We start from the raw sequence: 21,887 nt of genomic DNA on the forward strand, positions 1-21,887 counted from the left end.
ATGAGTACGCTTTCAAGCACTCATCATGCTCTTTTTGTCGGTTATTGCGGTTTCAATCACATGATCATTGACTGTACTATAGGCTCGAAAGCTTCAGGAATTGGGTGCTTCAGCAAGCAAATTACTTAGTGGGTATCAGCAAGGACTTGGTGCGTGCTTAATTATGCATTGATACTCTTTTTCTTCTTATTTTATGTATTCCTGTAAAATTTCTTTGACGGCCTCCTATTGACAAAACATCTAAGCCGATTCAGAATATTGTTAAAGGCTTAAAGCTAATGAAACGCAGAGAGTTCAACGTGCAAATCAAAATCAAGCCAATGGGTCATATCAAATTCACTAAAAAAATCACACAATGGAACTCATGGACAGTAATATATTAAATTAACAAAAAGCCCTAAACCCTAAATTCCACCATTAACTACAAAATTACAAGAACAAAATCTCAAATTTAAAAAAAAAAAAAAAAAAAAAAGAACCATTAACTAGCTCAATTAAGGAGGTGTTGTCTGAGCTTATGAAAATTAGCTATAAGCATTTGAAATTTTAAGCAATTACGTGTTTGGTTAAAATACTTATAAGTGACTGATAAGTAGTTGACGTGTTTGGTAAATATGGTATAAGTACATTTTATTATAAAGACTAAAATGGTATAATATACATTAAACAAGGGTATACAATGGAATTTTAAATTAAACAAGGAAATGTAGTATATACTGGTCAAACTAGCTTATAAGCAAAAAGAAAAAAAAAAATTGTTTTTTTTTTTTTTTTTCTTATAAACTCAAAAAAGTTATAAACAAACAGGTTAGCTTAATTTTAGAGCTTATAAACTAGTTTGACCAGTTTATAAGCTTAGACAAACACTCCCTAAAGTATTTACCTTGATGAAGAGAGAGCAGTGAACCCTAAACCATTCATATGAATAGGGAAAAAGATTTTTGCTTTTTCCAGTGAAGAGGTCGTCTTTTTCCTTCATAGATCGAATATAAACATATAGTAATATGACCTAGTTCAAATATAAAAATAAGGGTATACTATGAAATTTTAAAATTAAATAAGGATAATGTGGTAATATGTTTGGTCAAACTAACTTATAAGTAAAGTGCTTATAAGCAAAAAAAAAAATACCTACCGCCCAACTTTTTTTTTTTCCTTATATTATAAGCTCAAAAGAGTTATAAACAAACATGTCAGTTTAATTTTAGAGTTTATAAACTAGTTTGACCAACTTATAAGCTCAAACAAACACCCCCTTATTAGGATAGAATTATGATTATCTTATTATTCTTTTATAATTAGGATAAAATATCTTATTAGATTTGAATTAGGCAATTAGAGTCTTTATAGGATTAGAATAATGTGTAAGGCTATATAAAGCCTAAAACAATTAAGGTCTGACAACCAATAATCAATAAAGTTATTTTCCCTTAAACTCTTAATTCTCATTCTTCTTGGAAGTTCTGTTTCCTCATATAAAGCAGAAACACTATCCAATCACTATACCTCACCTTTTTATTTATGCATCATAACCACATAAGACTACACAATACTTAGGATGGGAAATTTGAAATTTCATAGGGAAGTATAATATTATTCTAATACTAAGTTTCCTACTTGATGCATATTCTAGTATCTTTTCTAATTATATATAGATTCCTTTCCTGATGATAGGTTTAATTTGTTCGGATCAAGCCTCTATTAGTTAAAAGCTGAAGATATTAGTTTTAGTGTAATTTTATTGAGTACTACTACTTATAATAAAGTCATCTCTTACAAAGATTTACGTACAAAATGATATAACAAAAAATAAATAGAAGAGCCCAAGTGTGAATATACAAACTCCAACTTATTATATTCACTCTTCCATTATTTTTCTACCACATCACTTTATCTATATATTTTTTGTAAGAAGTGTTTGTATGTGTAGTACTATTGAATTTTATTTCCATATTCTATCTGTGAAGTTATTGTAATTAGAGTTGACTATAGTCGACGGATGTGGGGATGGCAACGAACCGGGGTGGGGCGAGGATAGCAATCCTCATCCCCATCCCCGTCCCCAAAAAAAAATAGGTAGCCCCAACCCTAGCCCGATCCCCCTTTTTATTTAGCAGGAATTGGGCCAGGGATTCAAAAGAAAAGGCAATCCTTTGTTCCTATCTCAGCCCGACCTGAAATTCTTTAAATTAAATTTTTATAATTGATTGTTTCAAAATTATAATTGTTTAATCTAATATAAACTTTATTGTGTTATATTGTCAATTACACTAATTAAAAAAATAGAATAAATTAGTAATTAACAAAAAGTTCATTTAATGAATATAGATTATAGAGAGAAACATTAGTGATTTTAATTATTACAATATATATATTTTTTTTTTTTTTTGCATGCAAGCTATAGAAAATTTATGTAATATTAAGAGAATAACTATCTCTTACAAAAAAGTATATATGTATTCAATTAAGTTTTGAATTACAAAAAAAAATTAATATAAATAAAATTTATTTACTTTTCAAAACTTCTCAAATCTATAAAAATATTTTCTCAAAACATAATATGAATATATGATTATATCTTAATTATTTATTTTAGCCTAAAATATTTATTCCTTAACTATAATAGGTAGATTATATAAAATATGAAATATTTTATTTGTTTAATTTTTAAATCTTGTGGGGATTTCTCGTTTTACTGGCGATTAGAACCAATCTTCGTCCACAGAGTCACAGACTGAAATCAATACGGGGATGAAAAATCATCTTTGTCCCTGATTTTTCACACTTAATCTCGGCCCGTCCCTACAGGGAATTTTGCCAATCTCTAGATAGATGCAACCAAAATTGGCTCTAGATTTGACGGTTGCTTTATTTATCATGAGAAGACCAATTTATTAGCTTACAAGAGACTGAAGAGAGAGTTGTGAAATTTTTTATAAGATTTTTCAATTTCATATGACCACCCATTTACTATTTGAGAAGCATGAATCCAAAGCACAAGTAATATTCAATTTTTTTTATGCATAATTATTCAAATTTATAATGTGAAAAACACCGACAAACAATTGAGTGTATCAATCAATGTTTTAAAATCCGCCAAGGCTCGACCAATTCAAAAGATTCAAACGTGACCTAGGGCATTCAAAGGGACAAGTTACTAATTTTAATGTTCATGGCAAACCATAGAAATTAAGACGACGATCGGTGAACAATTGGTGGCTAGGATGGTAGGGGTTTTGAAGAGGAAGGACCAGTGAGTCGAAAGGTGGCGACATAAGTGATTTCCGATGAGTGAAACGATCGAAAATCTCAAAAATAAATCTCATTGTTGCCAATGATTGGCAAGGGGAACCAGGGTGAGGTGAGATGGGTTTTGGTCAGGAGGCTGAGGGGAGAATTTTCGTGGTGATATGGTGTGTTGTTGACGCTAGAAACATGCCTTATTTGGTCTAGGTTGTCGACCTTTGCAAGATTTCAAACATGTAGAGAATTATGTGTTATTGTCAAGGGAGTTTTTACTGGATTTCAAACATTTGTACATGCTGACGTCACTGGTTTGACCTATTGGTCAAACTGATTCAACCGGCTAGTCAAACCGATTCAACCGATCAACCCGAGACTCAACCACTTTACCGGGTTTCACCGATTATTAAAACACTGGTAACAATCATTAATTATTCATTCATATAATGACTTGTTACATGCCATTTAATCTATATTTGTCCATATAATTATTGAATAACATACTAAATGTAAAAATGAACTTGTCTATTTAAAACCATTTGTTAAACACTAAAAAACAGAAGTTCTATTGTTCACTGCATTGAAAATTTTCTAGAGATATACTTAGCTTAATTAATTTCTTCTGCAAAATTTATAATTTCCTTTGCTTACAATAAGAGAAAACAGAAGTACAAATTAAAGCCTGATGAGAATCTATCACAACTAGCAAGTACGAGGCATCAAAGCACAGAAATGAGCTGACCTATCACTATATAATGAGAAGAAATGCAGAGAATTGAGATGGGGCTTTTAGGGCAGTTTCTTTTTCATTTCATAATGAAAAAGAAATTGCCCTAAAAGCCTGAACAAAGAAGCTCTCTTCACCACTACAACTCTGAACAACTGGTTTCCTCTTCAAGCATCATTTTGTAGACTTGATGGAGCCGTAAAAGAAAGCATGCATGAAGAAGATAAACTATCCTTGTTAATTTTTCGTTTGTCAATGAAAATAATGGATGTTCAAGAGTTTGAAGAGTACTTATTTTTCCGTCTCATTTTTTTAACATGAAGAGAGAGTTTAATAATTAAGAATATAGAGGGTTCATTTTAATACCATATAATAACTCAATCAAAATATTATTATCTCCTGGAACAACATGTGTGTTATCTTTAATATCCTTAGTTTGCTATATGTCTCTCTCTCTTAATTCTGCCAATTATTCGTCAAATTGCATTGTTTCGCAACCTACTATAAGTTTTCGATGAGATCTTAATATTATTCTAGGGAAATAATTTATTTGACTTTGAGAAATATTTTTTTTACCAATTGATAAGATCATACAAGTGTTAAAATATGAACGAACCTCAATTCAAACAGTGAAATTCTTAAGCCACCATTTTTTTATAATGCAAAAAAAATTCATTTTATATTAAGTCATAAAATTTATGTTGTTCTACACCATGTAAAAACAATGAAAAATCATCTTATTTGATTTATTAAATGTTAATAAATATAATTGAATAAATTAATTGCATATTTTCGGACCACAACAAGGATTATTAAGAATATTTACCTATTTTTGTTTCTAGTTTCCTTTATTAGTAAAGAAAATTAAGATATTCAATTACTAACTCATATTAAATTATGTAGTATTAAAAATATGGTTAATAATTATAGTTAATTAATTAAATCCCATTATTGCTCCAGATAAAAATGGTAGAAATTGTTAAGTTTTTGGGTTTTCATTTCAAAACATATGAATATGAAATTCTCTTGCTATTTTGTGGGAGGTTGCAAGTGATTAATTTTGGGGATTTCCTTTAACTTGTCATTAACTGATAAAGTCAATTACATATTGGGTATTGGCTGAGTGGTAAAAGCTTCGGGCCAAGAGGTTTACTCACCCCTCAAATTCGAATCACAAAATCGATTATTAATACTATTGGCCACGGACTGCAAGGTTTACCTTATTTCGAAAGTTTTATTCGATGTCGAAAGACGAGTCGAAATGCGCGTAAACTAACATAGACACTCTCGGTAACAAAATAATAATAATAATAATAATAACAAAAAAAGCTACTCTATTTCAATATTAAAGAGGATAATCACTAATTGTATACAGTAAAATTAAGATGCACGGCCAAAGTTTGTGATTTTATTGATAACTAAGATTGAAATAATACACAAATGGCTAAAACAAATAACAAAAGAATTTATGTATATATATATGTGTGTGTGTGTGTGTTGATGGTTTAATTTTTCTCTAAGAGGTGGAGCTGCATTCTGCAGGAAGGCCCTGGGGGAAATCTCTTGGTGCACTACACTAATTGTATATCATGTAGTTTTTCTGTACCCATTTCAGTCTCCTTACTTCTTGTATCAAGCTCTTGAGAAGGATGAAGAAGAAGGTGAGTTTGAAGTACAAGAAAATGCACCATTAGACCAAACACGAAGCAGTGAAAGGAGCTTGAGTCCAATCTGTCTTCAAAAGTCCACCTCCAGTAGACCAGTCATCAGCATTCCAAAAGGAAGAGTATATTCTCATTGGTTGATTCTTTGGGAATGGAACACCAATTGACTCTCAGTTCTTGAACTCTCTTACGGGAGTGCCATCCACAGAGAAACTGAAATTACAAACAAAAAGAATATTGGTTCAGTCTAAAAAGATTAAGATAAACAAATAAACATGATTGAGATTTGAGTTGAAGGGAAGTACTTAATATGGATACTTACATGATGCGCTGGGGATTCCAGAGAATGGAATAGGTGTGGAAATCTGCAGTGGGATCAATCCAGAGATAGAACGTTGTTCTCTGTTACCCTTTCCTTGACTGAACACATTAGTGTGAAGAATATAAGGATCACTGCTCAAATTTCCTAGGAATTCGAAGTCTATCTCGTTCCATGTAGACCCTTTTGAGGATAGCTGCAAAATTAACATGACATTTCGTAACATAAACTTCCACATTTAGAAACCAGAAGCAAATTTATTAATATTGTTTAGGAACTTTAAACTTACATAGTAAGCAGTGACAGTGCCTGCAGAGTTTCCACCAACAAGCTTGAGCTGCATATCGATCTTGCCAAATAAATACTCATTCTTGGAGTGGAAGCCGGAACTAGAGGCTTTATCCAGAGACAGAATAAGAAGCTCCCCATAGTTAACCATCTTGGCACAGCCATCTCCCCAAGTGATATCAAAATTTGTGTTCAAGCTACCAGCAGAAGCAACCATCAAAGAACCAAGCAGAAGAAACAAATGCAACATTGAAGCCATCACTACAAGAAAAAAGGCCTTGCTTGACAGGTATTATCTGTCAAGAAAGGGGTTCCTTGACAATTTTTGAACTGTCATTGTAGCCCCTGTCAAGAAAGGGTCATGACAGTTTTTGAATTGTCAAGGACCTCTTGACAGATTCTTGACAGTTTAATAACTGTCAAAGATTTAACTGAATTTTAACCAAATCATCGACAGTCTTCGAACTGTCAAGAGTTTTTAACCCAAAAAAAAAAAATTGAATAATAATAATAAATTTTTATTAATAATAATTGCATAATATAAAGTCACAACATATCTAAGAATATTACATAAATTGATTGAGAAGTTAACCTTAATACAGCGTTAAAACAAAACAATACAAATTCAAATAAAAGAATAGAATGATAAACAAAACAAAACAAAAAAAAAAAAAAAAACCACATACATGCATTAAGGGCACTCACATTGAGAGAAAGTGAGTAAACCTCTACTTTCTTCTCACTGGTAATGCCCTCACAAATCATCTTTCTTGGCAATGCTGGGCCTCCTTTGTACCTAAAATTTAGAGATTAACCAGTTAAAAAAACATAAGCTTTGTTATTAATGAAGAATTCATACTAATGCCTACAATATCACAGAAAACGAACATTCTCACTCTACAAATTTGGACAAGCAATTCCATTCCAAAAACTACTAAACCAGCTTTACACATACATCAGCATAAAAGTTGAATATGAAATAAAGAGCTCTTTGTAAAGAGTAAAAAATTATCTTGGCAAAGGAGGTTGGAGTTGAATTGTTATTTTGATCCCCATTTTTCTATAATAATGGATTGTTGTAAAAATTTATTTTGATCTATTATATGATAATTTAAAACTATGTATTCTTTCATAGGCTACTTGGTGAATAGAAACAAAAACAATTAGTCCTAATAACTTATAGAATCTAATACAAACATAAAACACTACAATACAAAAAGTTTGGAGAACTTTGAACATGAAAAAAGACATGAAAGATGATGCAGATGCCATCAAATTGCAGAAAAAGTAATCATCCAATACATGGTTAGAGATTAAAGCTGCAAGCAAGTGCGTTCTAGATCCAAATTGATTAAATTCCATTAGTTTGTTTTAGATTAAGCAACTAAGCCCTTAAGCTAACAACATAACAGATATCTAACACTGAAAGCCAAAAAATGGTACCCAAAAAACAGTGCATAGATCAACCAAAGAATAACCCAAAAGCCAAATACATTGTAAATATAAAATCAACCATACCTCCAGACACGAATAAAGGCTGAGACTTGTGGAAATGGACACCACGAACTGGGCCATCATGCTTGTCAAACCTATCAATCAGAGTCCCCATACGATAGTCCCATAGCTGGATCACACCACTATGAAGACTCGCAAGGATCCATGGTCTCTTACTGCGGAAACTTAGTCCCTTCACTCTTTTACTCTTTGTCTCAAACTTGATCAACAGTCCAAACACATCACCCAAATCTAATCTGAACACACAAACAAACAAATTCAATCAAAACACCCAACAAGAATGTTCACTGACTCGTACTTATCACGTATCTTACACACCAATTGATACACCTCAAAATTAATAATTCCAACAAACAACAACAAATCTTCAAAAAAAACATAATCCGAACACTGACACCGTAACAATATTGAAGAGATTGTGAATTATCAATGAACAAACAGAGGAATTGAATTAAGGTTAGATGTAGCGAGATCGAGAGCTAGTAATAACGAAAATTGATAAAGTAAGAGAAAAAAATTACCTTAGATCTGATCAGAACAGCATCAATCATGTCCGTCACTGTCACCATCTTCCGGCATCTTTAACGGCGGAAATGCTACGAAGTCTCAGATCTCGTCGCCGGCCCCGTCACACATGTGCGCCGTTATCTCCGCGCTCCTCCTCCTCTCAGTCTCTCCCCTCCACACGCGTCTCTCTCAACCGTAACACCTCCTTGACCGCCCCAAGCCTCTGCTAAATGACGGTGCCTCCGATTCCGTGGGCTTCAGTTCCTCCATCGAGGACAAGATCGACGAACTCGACAACGTCGATGAAGGCCAAGAAAACGACGCCGTGGATGTCGATACTCAAGATCAAGATCACGACCAGCGTAAGGTTTCTTCATCTGGCTATTATTTCGATCACGCGACTGAATAATCAAGAATGCGTTTAATAAAAGATCAATTGATGAGTGGGATTTTGATCAGTGGAACTGTGGAAGGGCGAGAAAGAGAGATTCTGGGCGGAAGAGAGGGAAATCTTTCTGGTTTTTGGGCGGAAGAAATGGGTTTTGGGCGCATTAAATTTGGACGGGAAGAAATGGGTTATTTTTCTGTCTTTCGTTTGTTATTTTGAATAGGATTTTAAAAATAGTATTGGATAGTTGAATAGAGTAATTATTAGGAGATAAAATTTAAAAATTAATAAAAAAATTTTCTGGGTTTTTGCTAATTTAACTAAATATTTTAATATATAAAAATTTTATAAAATAATAAAAACACTCTCATCCACCTATAGTGTCAGATTCTGGCTATCACTGTCGAAATCTGATCGAAATCTACTGTTACGATGTAGACTGATTGGATTTGATCGGTTGTTTGTCGATCTGATTTTTTTTTATCAGATCCACTATAGATCTGGCCGAAAAAGGCCAGATCGGTGAATTACCGATTAGTTCTGATCATTTGTACGTCGTTGTGATAGATTCCGACTACCACCGATAGTGGTTGTCGAAAACTGGCAACTATGGGTAGATGGGAGTATTTTTGTTAATTTTTAAACTTTTTTTTATAATGGTGTTTAATTAAATTAATAAACTTAAGGAGATTAAAAGTAATTAAATATAATATAAGGAAAATGATAGAGCCATCGAAAATAGTGCACTGAAAGTATGCACCGAATGACGTAATAAAATCTTGACCGTTCATTAATTATAACTTAATATTATTTAATAGTCAAGATTATGCCATGTCATTCAGTATATATTTTTGATACACTATTTTTGGTGACTATTGTATTACTTAAAATATAATAGTATTTTAAATAATTAAACAAACAGTTATTTTGATAATAGGATTTGGAGTAGGGTATAAAATAATAATTCAAACCGATCCTTTAATATTTTATAACCCTAAAGCAGCTTTGACTTAATGGGCAGGAGAATTTGGCTTGTGAAAATTTTGAGGTGGGAAACTTTGCTGCCGTTCAATTTTTTTTTTTTTTTTTTTTTTTTAAACTTAATCCTTCACAGTTAAAAACTGTCAAGGGTTGAGATTATAACAGTTAAAAATAAAATTCGTACAATTTATTTTTTACAAAATCTTTGACAGTTAATAATTGTTAAGAATTTGTCAAAAATTAAATTTCTTAACCGATTTTTAGAACAATCAAGAAATTATGTCAAATTTTCAATCAAGGCAGGCTTTTTTTCTTGTAGTCATAAAAGCTTTGATTGAACTGATCATCTAATGAAACTGAGTGAAGTCTTTAACTGTTAAGTGAGTCGATGAATGTGTTGAGTGTCATGGCTCATATTTATACTTACACTTAGCTTGTGAAAGTTAGAAAAGGAAAGTCTTGGGAAGGTACTCGTTGGAGTTGTCAACTACTTCAACGTTAATGGGCCACGCAAACGCATTCAGAGGTCTCACTGTATATAAATATATTTTTCTCTTGTAATGAGTGATAGTAATCACAAGACAAATTCATTCATTATGAACAAGAGAGGTGAGACAGTATTGTAATAATATCGACTCAGCAAGTGCTAGTAATCATAGGACAAATTCATTCATTGTAAACAAGAGAGGTGAGATAATATTGTAATAATATTAACTCAGTTAGACGTAATTTATTAACTGAGTTAATCAAGATAAAATCATGCATATTTTTTCTTTCTTTTATTGTTTGTGGTTTGTGTGTTTGTTATTATTTTTTCTTTCTTTTATTGTTTGTGATTTGTGTGTTTGTTATTTTGGTTTCGTATCATATCTCTCCTTCGTTCAGTACTATCACATAAGTTGTGGACAATTGTAGGAACGAAAAAATTTGTTAAAGAAAAGTTGCATCTTTGTTTCAGGATAATAAATGGGTTAAACGCAACTTTTGCTTTATTTTAGCGGAGAAGGTGAAGGTAGGGCCGGCCCAAGGGGTAGGCAGGTAAGGCACCTGCCTAGGGCCCCAAAAAAAAAAGCCCCAAAAAGGAGCCCAAAATTATTTTAAAATTTTTTTAAATAGATTTACAGAAATACCAATGGACCCAAAAAAGTTTATAATTTTTTATCAAAATTGGTCCAAAGGACCCAAAAAAGCCAGAAAATCCCAAATTCATTATACTTTTTTTGCATAAATTTACAAAAAAACCATGTTTTATATTTTCCATTCACACTCATAAATTAACTAAACTAGTTATTTAAATGTCTAAAATTTCAAAACACCCATTCAATCCCTAAAATGATGAAAACATTGTATCTCCACCTCTCTACCCCGCCATAGTGTCACTGTCGGCATTGAAGTGATGATTCCGGTTAATTTTCTCACCAAAATTGATCGGATTCATCACTTAATCACTTCTAAAACGTTTTCACAGTCTTGACAACCCCCAATTTGGTCGATTTTTGCTGATTTTCGCAACCCATTTTCATTCTTCACCGCGTGCGACAGTTTTGGCACGTATCCGCTGTCGTTGATCTTCCTGGACACCAACATCTTCATCCCCTCAAGCCCCTCCCCAAAACCCCTCACTTACATGATCCCGGTAGCCCGTCGTCCACCTCTCGCCCTCACAAGAAAGATTTGGTAATTTGGCTATATTATCAATTGAAAAAAAATTAGTTTTTAAACTTGAATATAAAAATTTAATTAGTGATTTTGCATCTCAAAAGGTAAGAAAAATAAATTTGAAATAATTTTTTAATATATACTTATATTATTAAAAAAGTTCTAAAATAACTCTTATCTAAGGTCACAAATATTCTTGAGACGTGGATGGAGGTGAAGTGATTTTTCTTTCTCCGATATTTTACAACCACAGATATTGCTAGGTCCACCTAGCCCACCCACCGTCAAAAAATCTAGCTTACGTGGAGAAAACGGTATCGTAAAGCTGAAAGGATGATATTACTATATTAAACTGTATTAAAATGATTATGTTTGGGGTTTTGTAGTGACACCTTTTATGTTTTATGAGATACATAGGTTCTCGCACGTTACAATAACAGCTCTACATTGCACGGTCGTTCGTCAAATTAAGTGACTAACGAAGAATTTCCAATATATAGACTAATACACCCCTTAAAGATCACAAAGCGTGGCAAGATTCTGCAGCAATGTCTGTCGGCCTCATTATTACATTAAACCATAATTGTGACTTTGCGATGAAATCAAACTATGATTATGATTAGATTGAGATGCTGCCATTGAATCTGGCTGCAACCAATAAGGAGTCACGTAGTCGTGATCAGATCTAGCTGTTATAGCTTGATTGACATGATGCCCTTTGAAAAGCCCATTTTATCCTTTGAATGTTTAGATTTCCCTAACATCTGTTAATCGTAGGTGTGTAAATGTCATGTTTAGAAACTTATGGGTTTCGCTTTGCTTTTACTAAACCTGAGAGATGCTATAAAGGAAGTCAACCTCTTAAAAAAGTAAGCCTGGAGAGTCAAATATTTGACAACCGACTAAGTATACCAGAAGCAAAAATATTTATCATTCATTATACAAGATTTAAGATTTAAGACTTCTTTTGGACAAGTGAACATAATTAGTACATAACTCTTTAACTCAAAACAGAATTACAATTTGCTTATATTACAAGAATTTAAGATTTGAAAGAATGAAAGAATTGGACTCTGCTAGTCACAATGACTAAAACAAACTATGAACAAAATTAATTTTATTTGGTTGATCTGCATTCTGCAGGGAGGCCCTGGGGAAATCTCTTTGTGTCGCTGCAATAATTGTATATCATGTAGTTCTTCTGAACCCATTTCAGTCTTTCTTGACTTGTTGAGTCAAGCTCTTGAGTGAGCCAGGCACCATTTCTGGATGAAGATGAAGGTGCTTTTGAATTGCAAGAAGATTTTCCCTTAGACCAAACACAAGCATCAGCTTTGAAGTTTCTGTAGGAAGCAGTGAAAGGAGCTTGAGTCCAATCCGTCTTCACAAGTCCACCTCTAGTAGCCCAGTCATCAGCATTCCAGAGTGAAGAATATATTTTCATTGGCTGATTTTTTGGGAATGGAACACCCATTGACTCTGAGTTATTGAACTCTCTTATAGGAGTGCCATCGACAAAGAAGCTGAAATCACAAACAAAAAGATTAAGAAAAACAAGTAAAAATATATTAAATTTTAAGTTGGAGTGAAGAAATTAAATAGAATACTCACACAATGCGCTGTGGATTCCAGAGAATGGAATAGGTGTGAAAATCAGCAGTCGGGTCGAACCAGAGATAGAATTGTTGCTCTCTGTTACCCTTTCCTTGACTGAACACATTAGTGTGAAGAATGTAAGGATCACCACTCAAATTTCCCAAGAACTCGAAGTCTATCTCATCCCATGTAGACCCTTTTGAGGACAACTGCAAATTTAAGATAACATTTAGTAACATAAACTTAGATATATAGAAACAAAAGAAAATTTTTATACGGTTTAGGAACTTACATAATAAGCAGTGACAGTGCCAGCAGAGTTTCCAGCGACAAGCTTGACCTGCATATCAATCTTGCCAAATAGATACTCATTCTTGGACTGGAAGCCGGAGCCAGAGGCTTTATCAAGAGACAAAGTAAGAAGGTTCGCATTGTTGATCATCTTACCACGGCCATCTCCCCAAGTAATATCAAAATTTTCGTTCAAGCTACCGGCAGAAGCAACCATTAAAGAACCGAGCAGAAGAAAGAAATGCAACATTGAAGCCATAGAAGCTTTGATTAAAACTGAGTGAAGTTTGAAAGTGAAGGGATGCATGTGTTAAGAATCATGGATTGTATTTGTAGTAAAACAACTAGGCTTTGGCAAAGGAGAAAAGGAAGATTATTGGAAGCTTCAATCAACTAAGCTGTCGACAGTTGTAAGTAGGAAAATAATTGTAAAAAAAAAAAAAAAATAATTGTGAGTACGTATGTTTTATGAGGATAAGAGAGAGTACGACGCCACTTTGCTTTTATTATGGGAAGAAGGTGAAGAGATATTTCGCGGGTTCGCTTCATCACAAGCTTTCCCAGATATGTTACAGCCAATACTTGCGGTTCAACTAACCCACTTGAACTGTCAAATCATCTAATGTCATTATGTCACTCCACCAGCTCCACCTTCACCACTCACCCTCCAAATATCTGTCTCACGCGGTGAAAATAATATTCTATTGCCAATAATAATAGTAATATGGCACGTGTTTTATTTTATTTTTCTATTAATTTTAAATTAATTGTGTATTTTATAAGATTGATATGTCAGATGACGTGATATATTTGTTATATTTAAGACTTTTTTTTTTTGTTTAATGTAGACTTTTTTCAGTTTTTGTGTTAACTACAAACAATAAAAAAAAAAATTAGAATATGAGGAGCATTAAAAAAAATAATAGAAAAGAGGATATTTAAGGGTGCGTTTGGCTTATTGTTTTTATCCATATTTCCAATCCTATTCTTCAAATGTTATTTGGCACGTTATTTTCAAAATATTAGTCTATTTTTTTAATTACTTTTAAACCCCATAAGTTTATTAATTTCATTAAATACACTCCAGAAAAAAAGTTTAAAAACTAACAGAAACACCCCCATCCACAATACTTGCTAGATTCCGACAACCACCGCGGAATCTGTCACAACAGTCACACGACCACCGAAAATTGTCGGTAATGGCCAGATCTGACGGCCAGAGAAATGGCCGTCGTTGACAGACAACGACATTCATATCTTTGGCCTTAGCTGACGGCCAAAGTTGGCATTTTTCGGCCGTCGAAGGCCACATTCGGCCTTAGATCTGGCCTTTTTCGACCAGATCCGTGGTGGATATGGCCGGAAAAGGCCATATCGATCGAATGCCTGCCAGATCCGACCGGATTTTGTGGTTATCCAATTTTTTGGCCAGATTCCAGCAGTGGTGGATGGAATCTGGCACTTTGGGTGTTAGGGGTGTTTTCGTCATTTTACAATATTTTAATATATTTGGGTGTTTATTAAATTAGCAAACCTTGGGGGCTTTTTCATAAATTTTTAAATTTTATCTCGTAATACTCCCCTATTCAACTATCCAATACTATCCCCAAAATCCTACCCAAAATAATAAGCCAAACGCACCCTAAAATTTTTATGCTACAGGAAGTATAAGAAACAATTATATTGTAATATAAAATAACTTAATTATATTTGAAATCTCCTTTTTTTTTTTTTTTTTTTTTTTTTTGATAACTAGGGTGTCTGGGCCAGTTTGTATGCACCTCAACTAATATCCGGGATTCATTAAACACCCTATAAGCTTAAAAGACCAGATAAGCAAACCCCAAGGTTTGAACTCAAGAACTCAAGGAAGATAGTAAACCTCCTTGACTGCCTTACCAACCCCTTACACGGCCTTTGGTTTGAGGTAATGAAAGATTACAAGAGTTATGTCATCTTATATTACTTGATTACTATGTTTGGTTGTCAAGTAATATAAGATTTCGGTAATCTTGCATTACCAATAGTTGTTACTGTTGGTAATATTAGAGGTAATCTGATTAATTTTATTTTCTTAGGTATTGTAAAATTACCTTGATAATCTTATTTTTGTTACAATTATATCCCTTATTAATAAAAATTTTGGACAATATACCCCTGTTTTAAAATAAATTTACATTAATATACCATTTCAATTTTACATTTTTTTAATTAAGTTGTTGGACAATAATGTCCTTATATTTAAAACAAATTACAAACCACCACCGCCGACAACGGGCCAACAACCACGGATCACCGCCAGAAAGTCGTCGAAGTCCTTAAAAATGATCGAGATTCATTGGGAGGCTCCGGGAGGCTTCAATATGGCTGTTTTCGGCCATATTGATGGCCGAAAACGGCCATATCAGACGAGATTTGGCCGTTAACGGCCAGATCTAGCCGATAATGGCCAGGGATTTGGCCATTTCCTGCCAGATCTGGCCTGATACGACCGTTTTCTACCATCAATATTGTCAGAAATGGCCATATCAGAGCCTTACAGTCACGGCAACTTTCGGAGACTTCCGGCGGTGGTTTGCGGTGGCGGCAGGGGATGGGGGTGATTTTGTCATAAATTAAAGTTGTATATAATCGGGGTGTTTTAGCTAAATCTGAAATATTGGGGGTTAAAAAAAATTCAAAAATTAATAATAAAAATAATATTATATTAATATTTAAAAAGAGGACAATTTAGTAATTTAAATAACATACCCATCAATTTATTCTCCCTAACCAAACATATTAATATAATATACCCACCAATTAACTAAACACATTTTCTTAAAGATTCCTGATAATCTTCAGGGGGCGTTTGGTTCAGGGAATGTTGGATTACTAGAAAGTTAGATTACCTTGAAGATTAGAGGGAATCTTTAGGAAAATGTGTTTGGTTAATTTGTGGGTATGTTATAGTAATATGTTTGGTTGGGAGGAATAAATTGGTGGGTATGTTATTTAAATTACAAAATTGTCCTCTAATTAAATGTTATTATTATATTATTTTTTAATATTGATTATTATTTGGATTATATAACCCCCCCTGCATTTAAAAACTTAGTAAAAACAACCTCATAATAAAAGTTTGGAAAATCAACAAAGCAGCCCCACCAACCCAGCCATTACCAGCCGCCGGCAACCACCACAGGCCGTCGGCAACCTAACGGCGCACAGAAGGCAGGAAATGGCCTCCATGCGCCTTATGGCCATTTTCGGCCAGAGATCTGGCCGGAAATGGCCAGACGTGACAGATCTGGCCTTTGACAAGCAGATTAGATCTAGTCGTCAACGACCAGATCTAGCATGATTTGGCCATTTCTGGCTAGCTGGCCAAAAATGGCCATATCGGCGCACGACGGCCATTTTCGGCCTTCCGTGTGCCGTTCCGACCGTGGCTGGCCGCTGCGGTGGTTGCCGACGACAGGTAGGTGGGGGTGGTGGCTTGAGTGGGCTGCAATTTGTTTGAATTCAAGAGTAATTTTGTCCAAAAAGTTAATTAATTGGGGTGAAATAGTAAAAGCATATTCATGTAAATAAATTTAAAAATAAAGGCATGATTGTCCTAAAATTTTATTAATAGGGGATAGAATTGTAACAAAAAGAGCCTTGGTAATCTTAGAATACCTAAGAAAATGGAGGTAATCAGATTACCTCCAATATTACCAATAGTAGCCACTATTGGTATTTGAAGATTATCGGTATCTTATATTACTTGACAACCAAACATGGTAATCAAGTAATATAAGATGACTTAATCCAGTAATCCCACATAACCCCCAACGTTTGGTTCAGAAATGTTAGATTACTGGGAATGTTGGATTACTAGAAAGATAAATTACCTTAGAAGATTACTAGGAATCTTTAGGAAAATGTGTTTGGTTAGTTGGTAGGTATATTATATTAATATGTTTGATTATGGGGAATAAATTGGTTGGTATGTTATTTAAATTACTAAATTGTCCCCTTTTCAAATATTAATATAATATTTTTTTATTATTAATTTTTGAATAATTTCTTTTAACCCCCAATATTTCAGATTTAGTTAAAACACCCCCGCTTATATAAAACTTTAATTTATTACGAAATCACCCCCACCTCCTGCCGTCACTGCTGCCATCGCAAACACCGCTGGAAGTCTCCGAAAGTCCCCTTCGGTAGCTTGCCGTGACCAAGAGGCCAAAACGGCCATATCAGGCCAGATCTGGCAGGAAATGGCCAGATCTATTCTAGCCATTTCTGGCCAGAATAGATATGGCCGTTGATGGCCATGTCCGTGGCCGTTAACGGCCAAATCTTGCCCATATCTGGCCGTTAATGGCCAAGGATCTGGTTGTTAACGGCCAGTTCCATCGATCTGGCCGAAAATGGCCAGGCCATCAATATGGCCGGAAACGGCCATATTGAATCCTCCCACCGAATCTCATTCTTTTTTAGGGACTCCAACGGCTTTTCGGCGGCGGTCCGTGGTGGTTGGCCCACTGTCAGCGGTGGTGGCTGGGTGGCAGTGGTGGTTTGTAAATTGTTTTAAATATAATGACATTATTGTCCAAAATTTTAATTAAACAAGGGTAAAATTTAAATAGGATATTAATGTAAATTTATTTTAAAATGAGGGCATTATTATCCAAAACTTTTATTAATAAGGGATAAAATTGTAACAAAAAAAGATAACCCTGATAATCTTAGAATACCTAAGAAAATAGAGGTAATTAGATTACCTCCAATATTACCAGTAGTAACTACTATTAGTATTTGAAAATTACCGAAATTTTATATTACTCGACAACCAAACGTGATAATCAAGTAATATAAGATGACATAACCCTCATTATCTCACATTACCGCCAACCAAATGCCCCCTTAAGGTAATATAAAATTCTAGTAATCCAACATTTCCTGAACCAAACGCACCCTTAAGGTTATCTCCTTTTTTCTTTCCAACTGATTTTTCATTAGGGAAGTGATCATTTTTAGCCCCCATCAAATTGATTTTTCTTTTTATTTTTAAATATATTTTTGTTTTGACAAGTTTAACCTTAATGATATAATAACTTCTAAACTTAATCTCTATTTTATAGTTTTATTTTAATTTTAAACCTTTTATTCTTACATAAATTAGAAAACAAAAAAAAAAAAAAAAAAAATTAGGAAGCAAATAAAAACTTACAAATTTACATTAATACCATGTTACCGGATATATCCCGGTGCAAAATTATGTTTCTTCAAATTCACTGTAGTACTTAATTATTGGATTGGGTAAATTTTCATTGAATATGTTTTAGTGTTTAATAATTCAATAATGCTATGTTTACTCACGAGCTTACTAATCGTCTTACTACTTTTGTTAAAATTACATATGGTAGCCGTACTATGCGTATGGTACCCGTACTATACGTTATATTTACAAAGGATAGTAAGATAGATAGTAAGATCGTGAGTAAGCATAACATTACCCTTAATAATTTTAGGGGTAATTGTAATTATATAAAACATTGTTTGCCTAAGTGTAATAACACACACTTTTTGAAATCCCGTAGAGATTCTGGCCCAACCTGGGCATACGTTAGCTCCGCCACCAGGTAACGTTGACGTGGTGTCACAAATTAATAAATAGATGTTATATAAGTTAGAAAAAAAAAAAAAAAAAGTTTTATAGCCACCCGTATCGTCAATGTAAAAACTATAGCAATTGTTTTGTTGGAAAATAATTATGTATCTTATTATAATACAATTAATTAATAAGTATGTTCGTTTTACTTCTTTGTATACTTTCATTGATTGGTTTTATTGTAGGGTAATGTTATGCGTACTAACGGATTTTACTAATCAGTGTACTAACTTTTGTTAAAATTACATATGGTACCTGTACTATGCGCATGGTACCCGTACTATGCTTTAAGTTAGTATACTGGTTAGTAAAATCCGTTAGTACCCAAAGTATTATTGTTTATTGTAATAAGATGGATTTGAATTAGAACTTAGTTGCAACCATTGGACTAGAGCATAACATTAACCACCACTTACACAACCCCATAAATTGTAACAATTTGCAACCTCACCGCAAGTAACATTGCTGGGGTAAGAATAGCACTATCAAATTACAGTGTCAATGTTCATAGATATTTCACTATTATTTTTTTAATTTTCATAGATTTGATGAATCAATTTCTGATATCTTCATTTAAAATTATTACTATTTTGAAAAACAAATTAGTTAGACACAATTTCAAATCTTGGAAACATATTAAAATATTTATTAATTTGACTTTTAAATTCGTGTTTCCTTTAAATATATATGAGGATATTCTCTAGTTATCAATTTTCCAGCTTTAGCAACAACATCCTATTTTGGACAAGAGAACATAACTTTTGAACTGTTGATGCATAGCAAACTTTTAAAATATCATTTTACTATTTAAATTTATGTTTTGGCGGCGAATAAAAATCAAACTTGGTCAAGGTTGTCGAAGCTTTTGAAGGAGAGAGGCAGATGAGTCTTTTGGTGGTTAGAATTGATCGAAATTTGATTTGAGAAAGGCGATTACACAAACTCTAATCGTTAAATTGGTAATGATTGGTGAGATCGACGGGAATAGGGTTTGAGGGGTTTTGGTGAGTAATGATCAGGGTAAAGAATAGTGGTGATGTGGAGTCGTAACAATAACAGAATCAGAAATAGAATATAAATTTAGATATTAAAATGGTATTTTGAAAGTATTTGAGTGAAAAGGTCGTTAAGTAATTATTTGGGTTTGGCAAAAGTAGTTTACTCTTGTGTTGACGATTTAACTTGTCCAGCTCTAAAAGGTGGAGCTACATTCTGCAGGAAGGCCCCGGGGAAATCTCTTGGTATCTGTGCAGTAATTGTATATCATGTAGTTATTCTGAACCCATTTCAGTCTCTCTTGACTTGTAGCATCAAGCCCTTCGGAGAACCAAGTACCATTGCTGGATGAAGAAGAAGTTGAGTTAAAATTGCAAGAAGATGCTCCATTAGACCAAATACAAGCATCAGCACTGAAGTTTCTGTAGGAAGCAGTGAAAGGAGCTTGAGTCCAATCTGTCTTCACAAGTCCACCTCTAGTAGCCCAGTTGTCAGCATTCCAAAGAGAAGAGTATATTCTCATAGACTGATTCTTCGGGAATGGAACACCAATTGACTCCAAGTTCTTGAACTCTCTCATGGGGGTACCATCNTTTAGTAGTTGCCAAAAAAAATAAAAAATTTTGCAACTAATGTTGCAGTTGCCATTATCAAATTTCTAATATCCAAACTTTGTGTAACTAATTGATTTTGGTTACTAGTAGTATATATCATTTTTAATAAACAATATTTAGTGGCTAACATTTTGGTTGCGAAAAAATCCTATTAACAACTATAACTTTAGTTGCCAAAATAACATACCCAAAATTTCAATTTATTTCAAGCGGGAACATGGGGCGCCCAAATTGATTTGTAGAATTTACCATCCATTTGGCAACTAAAATCTTAGTTGCCAAAAGAAGATAATTTACAACTAACTAATTAGTTACTCAACAGTAATTTTAGTAACAAATTAAAATATTATCTTTTCATTATACCGAGAAAGTGGGAGCCCAAAAAATTCATCAACTTTTAGCGACTAAATACATTTTAGTTGCTATACATGAGTTTTTGCAACTATTTGTAATATGCACAAAATAATTAGTTGCTAAATGTATCCTGGGCCTTTTGTAATTATTGTCAAAAGCTTGGATATTTTGGTAATTGTATCATTTTGCAACTAATAAAAATAGTTACAAATTAATTAATAAATATTTGCATCTAATTTAGCAACAATTCAATAGTTGCAAATGATTGTTTTCTGTAACCATAATTTTAGTTGCGGAATCTCTTGCTGTAGTTGTCAATTGTGTTGTAATGCTGGGAAAATTTACTGCGCAAGAATTGGCAACCCAATAAATCAGCCGCTAATGTGATATTTTCGGCAACAAATCAAATTAGTCAGAGAATATTAATTTTAGACGCCAAAGGCAAGAAAAAATGAGCCCTATAATTTTATTCCCCTTTCACCGACCAATTGGAATTTAGTTGCTAAATGTGGGGTATCTGCAACTATTTTTGCTTAATTGCAAAAAAAACTGGTTGCAAAAAGTACTTTTTCTTGTAGTGCCTGCCTATAACTCAATTAGAATCCTAACAAGTCTAACGCACACAAGACTCCAAGTCTTATGTGAATTCTACCAGTCCAAGGCCTCCAAGTCTCATACAGATCCTGACACCCAAGGACCTTGAGTCCTACAAGAAATCCAATATCTTGGGGTTCTAAAGTCCTACACGGATTCTTCTTGTTTCTAGTACTCCTAGATTCATGGGAACTAGTATTCCTATTTCCATGAAGACTAGTACTTCGAATTATACGATGACTTAGCCTTCCTTGGCTTCCTATATAAATAGAGGCTAGTCCTCTTGGAATTTTATCAATTGGGTGGAATTTTGAATGATTGTTTGTTTAACTTTATTTAAATTGCATGGTTGTGAATTGAGAAAGTTGTTTTTGTTAAAGCGAATTGGTTGAGAGGTGCACGTTTATTGTGTTTGGGGCTAAACTTGGAAATGGTGGAAAAGAGGAGGACCTTAAGGCCAAACACAACCTCATCGAGACGAAGATTTTCTTTGCTACGACGATGTTA

The 21,887-nt window shown here is 33.5% G+C and overlaps 2 protein-coding genes and 1 pseudogene across 2 annotated transcripts; all 3 read right to left on the reverse strand.

Moving 5' to 3' along the window:
* Positions 1–5,613: 5,613 nt before the first annotated feature.
* Positions 5,614–6,561, reverse strand: LOC116113151 (annotated as a pseudogene).
* A 5,697-nt stretch (positions 6,562–12,258) lies between these two features.
* LOC116113031 (probable xyloglucan endotransglucosylase/hydrolase protein 23) lies at positions 12,259–13,459 on the reverse strand. Its single transcript, XM_031399168.1, has 3 exons — positions 13,180–13,459; positions 12,903–13,096; positions 12,259–12,814 (listed from the first exon to the last, which is right to left on the reverse strand). Exons 1-3 carry the CDS (start codon positions 13,435–13,437, stop codon positions 12,409–12,411), a joined length of 858 nt encoding a protein of 285 aa, XP_031255028.1. The 5' UTR covers positions 13,438–13,459; the 3' UTR covers positions 12,259–12,408.
* Positions 13,460–20,014: 6,555 nt separating this feature from the next.
* Positions 20,015–20,398, reverse strand: LOC116113081 (xyloglucan endotransglucosylase/hydrolase protein 22-like). The gene has a single exon (XM_031399236.1). The coding sequence runs from the start codon at positions 20,396–20,398 to the stop codon at positions 20,015–20,017; it is 384 nt and encodes a 127-aa protein (XP_031255096.1).
* Positions 20,399–21,887: the final 1,489 nt, after the last annotated feature.

This window comes from Pistacia vera, unplaced genomic scaffold (assembly GCF_008641045.1).
Source record: "Pistacia vera cultivar Batoury unplaced genomic scaffold, PisVer_v2 Contig673, whole genome shotgun sequence".
Classification (NCBI taxonomy): Eukaryota; Viridiplantae; Streptophyta; class Magnoliopsida; order Sapindales; family Anacardiaceae; genus Pistacia; species Pistacia vera.

Excerpts from the sequence above, each read along its gene's own strand:
- LOC116113031 (XM_031399168.1), bottom strand. The coding sequence starts at position 13,437 with ATGGCTTCAATGTTGCATTTCTTTCTTCTGCTCGGTTCTTTAATGGTT. Across the intron at positions 13,097-13,179 it reads GCACTGTCACTGCTTATTAT|TTGTCCTCAAAAGGGTCTAC; the intron begins GTAAGTTCCTAA and ends TTAAATTTGCAG. Across the intron at positions 12,815-12,902 it reads TGGAATCCACAGCGCATTGT|CTTCTTTGTCGATGGCACTC; the intron begins GTGAGTATTCTA and ends TTGTGATTTCAG.
- LOC116113081 (XM_031399236.1), bottom strand. The coding sequence starts at position 20,398 with ATGAGAGAGTTCAAGAACTTGGAGTCAATTGGTGTTCCATTCCCGAAG.